The sequence below is a fragment of the Podarcis pityusensis genome, assembly GCF_964106645.2.
Source record: "Podarcis pityusensis genome assembly, chromosome: 3".
Classification (NCBI taxonomy): Eukaryota; Metazoa; Chordata; class Lepidosauria; order Squamata; family Lacertidae; genus Podarcis; species Podarcis pityusensis.
The window spans coordinates 51,609,937-51,623,605 of NC_138026.1; the positions used below are offsets into that span (position 1 = coordinate 51,609,937).

The following is a 13,669-nucleotide window of genomic DNA, read 5'->3' on the forward strand; positions in this document are numbered from 1 at the left end:
GCTCAAGTTTGAGAATGTGTTCATCCTAAATATTTTGCAAAGGTTTTGATAGTTAAAAAAACCCACTGGAACCAATGCAGCGAAAGGATATATAGCCGTTAGTTCATTTTGTTCAACTTGTGGTAGATGATATAACCGATTTGGCTTAGCCTTTTCTTTCTGCGGGAAAAGGGTATCAGATGTTAATGCTGTGTAAGCAGCTGAGTGAGCGTTGTACATGTGTGAAACAGCTGGGCATGGAAGCAGTACGTGTGCTGCGGAGTGCCCTGGAGTTAAGAAAGAACAAGCTCTCACACACATTTTGGATTTAGAGGAAACTTTATTGTACAAAGGATTCACACTCTAATGAACTGTGCCACATACTTATGTGATCACATGAGGAAAGACTGGTGTGAATTGAGCAGTAAAAATGGTGTAGTGGCAGCCATCTCCTTGATTTTGTAGCTCATGCCAGGGAAGACGGCTGGCTCATACATGTTGCGCAGGGCATGCTAACTATTTTCCATGCTGTTGCTAACCCCTGCCTATTGTGTGGAGAAATTCATTGATATGTCCCAGTCGCATTACACACATCAGTTGCAGATGTGAATGTTAAGTTGTGGACACTTAAGCACAACACTTGTGCATCCTGGTATATCTGAAGCCGCTCAAAATGGTAAGAGGAAAACACTTTGCACATGCGTGCCCAAATGAATGCAGGCTGTGTGGTTGAGCCTTGCCGTCAATCCTTCTCACAGAACACCTGGCTTTACAGCAGTACATTTTAGAAGGGAAGATGCAGAGGGTTTAATGGACCACAAGTTATTTGTCAGCAGAACAATACAGCAGCTAAAAAGGCTTAATGCATCAGCAGTGTTGCAACAACAGGTATGTCATGTCCAGGTCATGAAAAGAAACAGTACTATTCTATTCTTCTTTGGGTCAGACTTCAGTGGAAGTATGGTGTTCTGGTCACCACAGTTTAATAATAATAATAATAATAAATTTTATTTATATCCCGCCCTCCCCAGCCAAAGCCGGGCTCAGGGCGGCTAACAACAATAAAACAGTACAAAAGTACAACACAAACAACACTCTAAAATCATTCATTATAAAATTAATTCAAATCAAGCCACTGGCAACCATTGGGCCAGAGCTCTGCGAAGATTGCCGGAGGGAGGGAGTCAGCCTGTGCCCTGTCCAAAGGCCTGGTGGAACAACTCTGTCTTGCAGGCCCTGCGGAAAGATGTCAAGTCCCGCAGGGCCCTAGTCTCTTGTGACAGAGTGTTCCACCAGTTTAAGAAGTGTGTCAGCAAACTACTGGAACACAAGAAGGTGATGATGACAGTGAAAGGCCTGGGGACAAAGTGCTGTGAGGAGAGGATGAACGAACTGGGTGTATTTCACCTGGGGAAGACACAATGTGATAGCCATCTTCACATAGATGATGGAGCACCTTAACCAAAGGGTTCACGTTACAAGGAAAGGGATAAGTTAAATTAAGTTTTAATATATTTTTAAAAAATACTGTCAGCTAAACGTTAAGAAGAACTTCCTGATGGCATTAGCTGTTCAACTTGGATGGCAGTGGACTCTTCTTAAAAGTTTTTAAAGCAGAGAATGGATGTCCACCTATTAGGGAGGCTATAGATGCAGATTTCTGGCATCAGCAGGTGACTGGACTGGACGACCTTTGAGGCTGTATGTGTGCCTCAAAAGAACAACATCAGGATGCTGGGAAGATTGCTGAGGGAAAGCCTGAGCCCTCTTCTGGCCCCGTAATTGAATTTCTTGTAGAAATCATGAACTATTAACCAGGTCTCTAGGCAGCTTCACTTCAGTGGTTTCTTTACTGTATGACCTGCCTGAACACATCCTCGTTCATAAGACCCTGACGGTGATGAATGAAGCAGAAAATGTGCTCCAGTGTGGCAAGGGCTGACGGCATGAGTTATGATTTGTAATACCGCTGGCAGGAGGAACAGGCTGAATTCATACACACGCCAGGCAGTAGAACAGGAAAAAAAGGCTGCTTGAGTATTTCTCTGGTGTGCCAATTTCAAAATAGTGTCAAAAATGCATCTTTGCACAAATAAAAATGAAAATAAAGTGTGGGGCTAAGGTTTGAAGCATGAGGAAGAAGGCAGTGAGGAAATATAAGGGTGTTCACCTTGAACAGTTTCAAAATGGAGGAAGTTCAGAGGCTGCAAATTGCATACAAATAGTTAATATGTGGGTCTGGCCTGCTAAAAAAATTGGCAACCTAATTTCTGCTTATACTGAACAAGTTCTTTTCCTCCATTTTAATTGGGATGGTGTTATCTCATTTATAATTTTCCCCACATGTCTTCCTTCAAGGAGGTATGTTGTGTATGTTCTAAAAAGAGGTACTTTCCTTAGAGATGCACCCTACCTCTAAAATGCCCTCCCAGCAAGGTAAGCCTGGAACCAACATGGCAGTCTTTTCTGTACCAGGTTAAAACTTCTTTATTTGCTCAGGCATTTTAAAGGGTTATGTTGCATCAGCCTGCTTTAATTTTTATACTTTCCTGTTACTACAATTTGTTGTAAATTATTTGAGGGATGCTGTTTTATTGTATTTTTCAAAATTAATTCATACATTTATTTTCTCATTAATTGGTGAATAAAATTTCAGGAGACTTTTTTTAGCACACAACTATTTAATATTCAGATTTTGATCAGTATGTCAAGCTTACAATTGTCACTAGAAGCTCTTCTGCTCCTAGCAGAGGGCAAAACTATAGATTCCAGGTAATGCTGGATGTATAGGCCCAGACAAAACACAAATCATGGCTTTAGCATTATGTGCATGAGCCACTGGGCTTGTCTGCTTTGAGGAGGCTATAAAACATCTGATTGTAATTTTGAAGAGTTTCCTGTTTTGTCCAAATATGTGAAACTGCAACATCCAAACCATAATTAGTTAATGAACCAGGATGTCAAACCATGGTTTCTTTCATTTGGATAAAACGTGACACTGTTATTTGTTAGAAACCTTGAGGGAAATATTTACATTTCCTTTCCTTGTGTGAAGGAGTGCAGAAGGGGAGGGGAGCATGAGACCCAAAAGTTTACAGCTGCCCAAGAATGCAATCTGTGGTGCACCATCACATCTGAAGGGGGACAGAGACACTAACCTGTAGCAGCTGGTGTGGGAATAGGTTCAATTCATTTCAATGAGCCTCTAAAATCAAATAACTTATTTCTGAGGATCAGTATGAGCAGAGTAAGAATGAGGGGTGCTTTCTAGGTTAGCAGCCTTTTTCCAGCTATAACATTCTGTCACCTATTTACAGCTTCGTGGCTGATGAAGAAATTATAAATTATTTCCATTTAGGGCTGTATGAATTTTGTAGCTAGCTGAATCGTCATCTTATTAGGATTTAAGGCTACAAGATTTGTTACACCCTGCTGAGACGCAAACAAAAGAGTGATCACAATGCCTCTATGTTAATTTATAAGCAACTTCCAATTAACTCCCTCTTAATGATAAAAACCTCTCTTGCTATTTATTACAGTTTTCCCCACAGCAATACATATCTCCTTAATTAAGATCAGCAACAAACTAATGCTTTCCTTATTCCCTTTTGCTTTCAATTAACTGTTCATTGATCATTACCTAGCAGACACTTGATGATTAATAGAACAAGAATAAACAATAGGACAAAGAGAGAGAGGAATTTACTTGGAAATTATGCTTCAGGAGTAAAGGAAAATTCAGTCACTATGATGAGAAAGGCGTCAAGAGGCAGCAGGGGAATGTACTGGATAGGAAAAGACAAAAACATACATATACTTGGAAGTGCATGTAGCATTAAGAAAAGCTAAAGGAGTGTTTAATTCAAGATTGAGCATTACACATAATGAGGTGCCAGGGATTTATAGGAGAAGCAAGCTTCTCTGAGTGGATCATTTTTCTGAATTGGGATCCACATGCACACAAGGTTGCTAGTAAAAGATCACAACCAGTACCTGGGAAAATTGGCTGTACCTGAAATTATCTTCACTCACTAGAACACTCCAGGTACCTGCTGCAGCCTGCAAGAATCTCCCACCTTTTTTCACCAAATATTTGCCTGCTGTTATCGTTTCTGACAGTTCCAATCAACTTTTTGTAGGTGACTGGTTTCCAATTGAATAAATGTTTGTCTGCAGAAATCCTTGTATGCAAGACTATGTGTATGAGGCTTGAAGAATTAGGATTTCTGGAATGTTGATGTTAACCGACCTAACTCAGAGCTCCCAGACTGATATATGGATTAGATCAGAATTACCATATGGATTTTGCACTTCTCTGAATGTTGTGATACACTTCTCACCTTAAGAAGCACATCAACAAGGGTTTAAAATGTGTGTTTCAGGATAAATGCATAGATTGAGATAGTATATGTATGTGTGTACATATATCTATATCTATATCTATATCTATATCTATATCTATATCTATATCTATATCTATATCTATATCTATATCTATCATAGAACTGCTGGAAGAATTGGAAGGGACCACAAGGGCGATCTGGTCCAACACCCTGCAATGCAGGAATCTTTTGCCCAATGTGGGTTTTGAACCCACAACCCTGAGGTTTCCCACAGCTGTCTTAGAATCATTCTTTTGTATCAACAAAGGATTGGGAACTCAAAAGCAGTAGGTAGCACTGAAATGCTATTTGGGATAGTGGCTGCTTTGGTGTTTGCAAAAATTTGATCAAGATTGTCATCCATGCCCAGAGAATGTTATCAGGAAGCCTTACTTTCAGATTTAATCTTAGTTGTTACCAAGTAACCATGTTTGACGCAGTTCAGACATTTTAAGAGAGGTACACCAGATGCTCTCTCTACTGGACAAGTTCAAGTCCAAGTCCAAGAAAGCTCAGTCAATGCAGTCTTTTCCCCACAGAGCTCCTGGCTCTCCTGTTTTATTCTCTTGCCCTCTTTAGTATCTGTTCTCTGTAATGTAGTCGTCCAGGAGGGGTATGTGAGAGGAATGCAGTAGCTCTGTAGCAAAGAAAACATCTAAGCGGCTCTCCACCAGGAAATTTGATTGGCATGTTTTTTGTTTGTTTTTTAAAAGAAGGCATTACTACAATGGCAAAAGCAAATGATGAAATGCAACATCTAGAGGACTACTGGTTTCTCACTCCTGGTTCCACAGGGAAACTGGCATCCACATTAATGGTCCATATATGCGCAAGCCTTTAATGGTTTTGAATAGCATCTTATTTTATAAGATTATAAAGTGGTTTGCTTGCTGGTCGATATCTATATTACTATATTGTTTATAAGCTAACATATGTTAAGCACGGTTAGGAGGTTAAATTTTTTGTATTTTTATATTGTGATTTTATGTTGTAACTGCTCTGAGACCTAAAGGCGAATTTAATAGTTAATAAAATAATAAGTGTTACAAAACAAAAAGAAAAAGGAATGGGGATAGAAGAGAAAAGCAAGCAGATTCATATATCAAATTTTCAAGTTAAATAACCTTAGCAGAATCATCTGAGCATGTGGGCCTTCCCGCCTTTAAGTGCACATATTCATACAACCTAGCCGCCCTTAATCTTCTGGGGGATGGAGGGTGCCAGACCATAACGCCCCCTCATTTCTGCAGTCCTCATGCAAATGGAGCCAAGTCTTCCTTCTGGCAGGGAAGGAAGAAACTGAGCTTTCTGTAGCTGATTTTTTTCTGGCTGTGGGATAGGACCATTTAACTGTGCTGTTCTTCCCAGGAGACATGCAGGCTCCCAGTGGCCCTTGGCCACCTGGTCAGAGGCAGAAGTGTGTTTTCTGCTCAGTTATGCAGTCTCAGGGCAACAGGGATGAGAACCAAGCATGTCACACACACATATATATATATTCGGCTGGGGGAGCCGAGTACAGAAATGTTGCTTGCTCTCATTGCATAGTATAAATAGATTACGCTTGCTGCCCTACTAAGGAGGCTTGCAAATTCTGGCAGGGAGATCTGGAGCTCAGATCCCTCTGTGCTGCAGTAAATCTGATTACTTGAATCCCTGGCAGGCTCTCAGACACAGATGTTCTGAGCACAACTGGTCTGGTAACCTTTAAACCACTTGCATGGCCTGATCAGATTTCAAGGCTGCCTTTTAGACAGTCACCTACTTTTCCTTGGAGTAGGTCCTCAGAGCACACAACATTACAGGAGTCTTGCAAAAGCCAGAATAGTCTGATCTCCTTGGCTTTAGCATTACACAGTACCAAGGGATTTAGAGCAGTGAGGTAATCACAGGAGTCATCTTGCGGCTGCTAGATGGTTTCAGAAGATTGCACCCAAACCTGTCATCAGATCGGGCACTTCATAAAATTCTACACAGGGCATTTTTTAACATATAAAATAGTGGGGAAATTCCACACCAGCCCTCATGAATTCCCCACCAGTGAAGTAAAACTTCCTCACCAGTAAAATTCACCCAGCTTCATTCTTCTACATGATATGGATTCCTTTGCTCCTCTCCCCATGTGACCCATCCTAGGTTCTTTCTCAGTAAACACAAATCACATCCCACTTTTCACCCTGCTTGCTTTGTGACAGGAGACAGACTAAAATGAATGACACGAATCTTATCTGAAGGCTCATTCGGAATAATAGGAGCCGTGAAGGTCAGTTTTAATGATAGGGCTCCGCTGAAAGAAGTGCAAGCTTTGGTGTTAACAGCGATGAAATATTAACTGCTTGCTTAAGTAATTTTCTATCTTAGAAGAGGAAGTGGATAGAAAATTTCAATGTACCCAGACTTTTGGATTGCTCCTGGTGTTAGAATGGGAGGAGGGTGAAAATTTAAGCCTGTGTTGCTAAATACATAATCATTTAGAGGGTATTCTGCATGTGTGCTTTCATCTAAATTGGGGATCCTTATACAGTGTATACATGCCTTGAATCCTTTGCCAAGCTCCCTTTCCCCTTTGACTAAGATTACTGATTTATTTGATTCTGCTCATTCATTTGCCACCTTTTCCAGAGTCAGGAGTGCCCGAAGCAGCTTACAATAAAAGTTGATTTATTTTCAAAATACAAAACGGGTGGGGTGGGGTGGGGGAAGAAACCAGTTTACTAAGCCTATCAATAAATTCAGATAGGACAAACACCTACTGGTCTTGCCTAATATTAATAAAGAGGCAGCCTTAAGTCTAACAGGGAGATTTTGCTGGACTGTGAAAGCCAATTGGAGTATAAGCAAGCACCATTCCTTTCTGTGAGAGACAGAGAGGCCTGGGTTTGAGTCTCAAATTGTAGGCAACCTAAGGCCCCGGGGGCTGGATGCAGCCCAATCACCTTCTGAATCCAGCCCACGGACGGTCTGGGAATCAGCAAGGTTTTACTTGAGTAGAATGTATGCTTTTATTTAAAATGCATCTCTGGGTTATTTGTGGGGCATAGGAATTCGTTCATTATTTTTCAAAATATAGTCCGGCCCACCACATGGTCTGAGGGACGGTGGACCGGCCCATGGCTGAAAAAGGTTGCTGACCTCTGCTGTAGACAGATATCTCAAGAGACCTGGGGAAGGGGTGTGCATGATGCCAAATGCTAAAAGAAATGCGAAAAGAGAGCAGCTATAGGCACTCTTCAGCCACTGCTATTGCTACCACCGTTGTTAAAAAGAGATGTTTTGGAGTTAAGAAAGAGGCTGATGCTCCTCAGTTGGATAAAAGAACGAGGACAAACCACACACACCCAACAAGAATTAGAATCTGCAGCAGATGATATACCAAAAAGTGACCAGCTGTGCTGGACAAAAGAAAACTAATGAAAAGGGAGACAGTTATTATCAAGGCAAAGGCTTGATGTGATTTTTAAATAAATAAATATCTGAATTGAAAATATTTGAAGCTGTTAGAATTTGGGGGGGGGGGTGTTATCTTGCCCACAAACTGTGGCTAGAATATTGAGGAAGGGGGAAAGTACTCAAATAAGTGGTCTAAGAGCTGAATAGAGAAGACGTGATTTCAATGCTGGAATATATTTATCACGGTACTGCTTTACTATGGAATTTTTAGCTTTATGAAATGTTAAGAGTACCTTTGTGTATGTTTAAATGAGTCCTTTTGAGTTCATTCCCCAACAGTTAAAATTCATTAAAACACTGTTCTGCAGGCTTTTTACTAGCAGACCATTTTAAGGCTTGGTTGCCCACAACCGATTCAGTTAGATACTTCAGGGATTACAGTCTTTCTGTGTTTTCTTTCACAGACTATTTTCCCCAACCCCCAAATCTAAAGGATTACTCATACAAAATACCAACCTCTGGGAGTTTCCTCTTCTGTTCCTGGAATAATTCATTCGTACTCACATGAATACTCAGAGATGAAGGGCTTTGCCAGAAGTAATTATTTCCGAAACCACTTGGGTGTCTTTTGCCCCTAGAGACAGCATTGTTCAAGGGTAATGTTAGAAACAAAGACTCCTGGAGATATGGAGATCCTTTCTCTATCATGCCACCAAGACATACTATAATCAGACAATAATTTATTGGCAAAAGCTGTACTAGAAGCACAAGAAATGATATTTGCCGAGGATTTAAATAACGCCAGGTAAGGAAATCCGCTCAGCAGCATTCTGAACAGATACGTATGATACCACGCTTCAATAAAAAATACATGCATTCTTTTTGTCTATTACACACTCTGAATAACAATTGCTTTCTGGTGTGGCTGTGGCAATGCTGTGAGATTTTAGCATTATGAATGAATCTGTAATTTTTGTTGGCTATGAATTCAAACAGGCAAACCGTTTTCTGAGCCAAACATTGTGTCCTCCACACATTTTTCTACACCATCCTTGCGGAGCAGCTGCTTAAGGTGTTTTCCACATAATTATATGAGCAATTATATGTCACAGCAACCTCCAACGTATTTTCACATATCTCTTCTAAGTGTTATAAATACTGTGTTTTTATAATGTAATGTGCAGATTGGTCTACCTGCTACTTACCCTGAAAACATCTGGAGAACAAATAGTATTGTTACCCATTTTGCTTAGGTTATTACAGGTCTGCTATACATTGGCCCACCAAACTGAATACAACACACAAGCCTTATTTTGTGGCCTGTTAGACCCTTATAGATCTCCTTTTTTGCTGCCTGTTGGCAACGATCTCTACTCAGCCATGAAGCTCACTGGGTGGGCCTTGGGCCAGTCACTGCCTTTCAGCCTACCCTACTGTCACAGGGTTGTTGTGAGGATAAAATGGGGAAGGTGAGAAGAACTATGAGCTCCTAGGAGAAAAAGGGTGGGACATAAATGCAATAAAAATAAAATTAACAGGGGTGGGGGAAGCCGGCAGGCCAGGCATTCAGAAGGCCAAATGTGGTGGACTCCATTCAACATGATGGTTCACAAACAATATGGGCATCAGGTAACCTAATAATGAAAATAAATGGACCTGCCTTTCACTGAGTCAGAGCAGTGGTCCATTGTACAGAGCAGTCTTCTGTGACTAGGAGCAACTTTCCAGGGTCTCATGAAGAGCTATTTCTTAGCTCCAAGATCCTTTAACTTGGAAATGTCAGCAATGACACCTGGGACTTGGTTCATTTAAAGTATTTGATCCACCATGAAACTGTGGCTTCATACCTGACAATGTAGGCCTGTTTGTGATCAACTGAGATAGTGCAAAAATCATTTTCAAGAAACGAGATCCTAGCTGCTAGCCCGTGTCAAAAGAAACCAGTTACTCTTTGGGGATACACCATGTTTGCCATGCTGTTATAGAGGACTGATTCACATAATGCATTTGCAGCTGTTTTAATCTCAGTCTGACTCTATACATGGTAATAAAACTTTTGTGCATTTGGACCATAAAAACAGATTAGCGATCTGCACAATGTTTGGAGAGTTGTGTAATTCACACACACTAAGTATGCAGCTGATATCGCATGCTTGAATTGAGTTCACAGATTAGAGTTGGCTTTTGAATTGAGTTAATCTTTGTCCCTTCAGATGTTGCTGGACTACAACTCCCATCATCCCTGACCACGGCCTCGTAGGAGTTGGAGGGCCACAAATTGGCTGCCCCTGTATTAGATAAACAGCTGTTCAGGAATATAATTCAGACCCCACTCTTCCCTGCAGCTGGTAGGTACAATTGTAAAAAATCTGAAAGGGCTTTGTAAAGATTGACACAGAGCATTTTTATTGAATGGAAAAATGTCTTGTACTTTTGTAGTTCTAGTGAGCCTTCCTGATGGTAGGGGTGGGGTGGCTGTGCTGCGGGATTTGATGGAGCTGTTCCGCCTGGCCTTCGGCTTAGACTCCTCTGATCCCTTATATGGGATTTGGTATATAAATTTTCCCTTGGCTTTTTTGCTGGCCCATGTAGGACCAGCATGGATAGCTGGCAGGGTGAATATCTGATGTTTCCTCCCTTTATGGTCTTGATTTATGGGCTACTACTAAAATGAGGCTGTATTTTAAGCCGTATTTTAATTAAGTGTTTGTTTGTTTGTTTGTTTGTTTGTTGTTGTTTTCTATTACGTTTTATTGTAATTTATATTTGGTGTTAGCCGCCCTGAGCCTGGCCCTGGCCGGGGAGGGCGGGGTATAATTAAATTAATAATAATAATAATAATAATAATAATAATAATAATAATAATATCTGCCTGGCTGAGTTGCTGCAGCACACGAGGAGGTAAGGTCATTGCAAATGTGCTGATGGAGCCAATCCAGCACTCCTGCCAGCACATTTGCACTGCACTGCCCTTGCCACCGATGCATCGCCTCCATTCTGGGATGCTGCAGTGACTCAGCAAGGTAGGAGGTCAGGTAAATAGGGCAGCCCCACCACATTATCAGCTGCTGGTGGTAGTCTAGCAAACAAACACCCTCTAAGGTTTCTTGTAACATTTTTAAAGATCTATTAGCATAAATGACCCTTTGGATTCTTCCAGATATGGATAGGCTTTTACCTTTGTTTTGCTTCAACTCATTTGCGATAAGAGTTCCAAGTGCGAACGTTGGGAAAAATATATTTATTTCTACATAGAAAATAGTCTTCCTTCCTTCTGACAACAGTGCACAAAGACTCACGCTAAAGAAAGAAATTCTTGAATAATTATAAGAATACAAAACCCTTTTACTTCCAGCCACCCTCTTAGGCTGAATCCCAACTGTTTCGCATCAGCTTCATAATACAAGGCTGCTGCAAGAGCCAACAGGCCAAGTACACTTCTCCTCTGCTACAAACCTCCATCTGGCTATGATTTAAATGAAAGAACAAAAATCCAAATGTAAAATACTCTTTTAATTACTAAATTAAGACGGTTAAACATTTTTAAAAATGTAAACTTGCAAATAAAAACAACAACAAAATGTAATTAAGACTAAAATTTTTTTTAAAAAAAACAACTTAAAAGAGACATAGAAAGGATGTGGCTTTTTTGTTTCTTTTTGGTTAAAGGTAAGAAAAGAAGGTATCCAAGGCTGATACAGACAACTGAAAAAGTAATATTTGCGTGTATCCCTCCATTCCCTCCCCATTTCCCCATAAAAGAAGTGCATAGTAATTCCACTGAAACACTTGCAGACATATTGAAAGTAATTTCATCAGCAGTACAGGACATTTAAAACACCTACTTTACGATGGGTTATGGCATGTGAAAAAGGTACTCCAGCGGATGCCTGATGAATGGTTAAGCATGGGGACGTGATTAAAATGCTATGAGGTTGAGACTATTTGCATGTGGTTGCAATGTTTATTAATTTTTTTAAAAAATCAGAAAATGTTCAGTATACATATTTTGATACAGGAAAGTACTTGCAGTTTCAGTCTTCCAGTCTGAACAGGTAATGGCGCATTTTCTTGCTTTAATAAGTTTGTTATTAAATTTTGATCACAAATTCAAACCACGCAGTTGGCAAAAGTTGCTGGAAATGCTGCACATGATTTCTGAAAGATCAAAAGTTACAACGACCTACAGGTACATAGTCAAACCCAAAAGTGCAATCCAATTTAAAAAGTCATGCTTGGCAAAAGCCAAAAATTCAGTCACTGGCTTTCAGAATCTTCACCAGTGTTTCATGTCTACAAGGAAATTAGTCTTTTTCTGGGTGCTTCAGCATTATGGCTAATCCGTTTCTGAAATGAGTTTCCTCTGCAGTAGCACCCACAACTATATATACAAGTATGTATATATTTTACATATATCTTATATATAAAAGCAAAAAAGGAAAAGGAAAAAACCCAACCAACCAAACGAAACCAAAATCCCCAAACACTGGTCCTGATTTTATTTTGTTAGAACGTGAAAAAATGTAGACAAAAAGAGGCCACTTTTGGAAAATAATACTTTAGTTAAATCAGGAGAAGACTAGTTAAAATCACATAACTTTGCATTATTATTATTTTTTAAAAAAGGAAAGCACTAGGATGTTATTGGCACTGAATTACTATTTACACTGAACAAAGATTTTGCAGTTTACATAACATCAAAACAATGCAGTTTCTGAGTCTCTGATGAAGAACAAAATCAAGTGTTCACTTTTCTGTTCATAGAAGACATTCAGATCTTTACGGCAGGTTAGGTCTGGGAATTCTCAGCTTCTGGCTCCAGTGCTTTTTGGTGCTCTAAGATGCAGCCTTTGGAAGTAGCTAGTCAGCCTTTGTCAGCTGCAGTCGGAACACCTGATAACTGTAGTCTGCACAGACCAGAAAAATTACAGGTTGTCACCTGGCTGGTACTGGGGTTCAGTTGCAGTAAAGTAGTCTTCAAGGAAACCCTGCAAGTACTCAAATGTTGGGCGCTCTTCTGGGTCTTTCTTCCAGCAGTGGATCATGAGCTCATGTAGGGAGATGGGGCAATCCTGAGGGCATGGCATCCTATAGCCCCGTTCTACCTGCTCCAGGACTTCACGGTTATTCATACCTGCAAAAACAACAACAGAGAGATGTACTGAAAATGAATTTTGTTTTGAAAAAAGCAATAGGGCTGGGCATATTTCCCTTAACAACCATCATCTTGTCAGGACTCCAGTAGCAGATACCAAGATGAAGTATTTATCACACATTATCATTATCATTATCATTATGGTCAGGGACGCGGGTGGCACTGAGGGTTAAACCACAGAGCCTAGGACTTGCCGATCAGAAGGTCAGCGGTTCGAATCCCCGCAACGAGGTGAGCTCCCGTTGCTCGGTCCCTGCTCCTGCCAACCTAGCAGTTTGAAAGCATGTCAAGTGCAAGTAGATAAATAGGTACCGCTCTGGCGGGAAAGTAAACGGTGTTTCCGTGCGCTGCTCTGGTTCGCCAGAAGCAGCTTAGTCATGCTGGCCACATGACCCAGAAGCTGTATGCTGGCTGCCTTGGCCAATAAAGCGAGATGAGCGCCGCAACCCTAGAGTCGGTCACGACTGGACCTAATGGTCAGGGGTCCCTTTACCCTTTACCTTTATCATTATGGTCAGTGGCTTCAACTTGCCAGAACTATCAAACAGAATAGCAAATTCAGTATTTGGAGTGCCTAGAAGTAGTTTGTGGATGAACAATACTTAAATTTGCATTTGATGGCACCTAAATTATAGGTGCATCAAAATTGTGATTCAGAAAAGTTGTTGTCAGGTGTCTGCTGCAAACACATGAAGAGCACAGCGGGGCCATGCACCCAAACCCTTCTCTCATCTCTTTGAGTGTCCCCATCTCTTTGGGGAGTACA

At 40.7% G+C, this 13,669-nt stretch overlaps 1 protein-coding gene across 9 annotated transcripts in view; it reads right to left on the bottom strand.

Annotated features, from left to right (window-relative positions):
• Window positions 1-11,358: 11,358 nt before the first annotated feature.
• Window positions 11,359-13,669, bottom strand: part of FYN (FYN proto-oncogene, Src family tyrosine kinase) — a 117,466-nt gene continuing 115,155 nt past the window's right edge. For all 9 annotated transcript variants that reach the window (XM_081000401.1, XM_081000400.1, XM_081000403.1 and 6 more), the window contains one exon: window positions 11,359-12,882. In XM_081000401.1, the coding sequence (XP_080856527.1) occupies window positions 12,674-12,882 (209 nt within the window). In that variant the 3' untranslated portion in view covers window positions 11,359-12,673. The remainder of the gene's footprint in view (window positions 12,883-13,669) is intronic.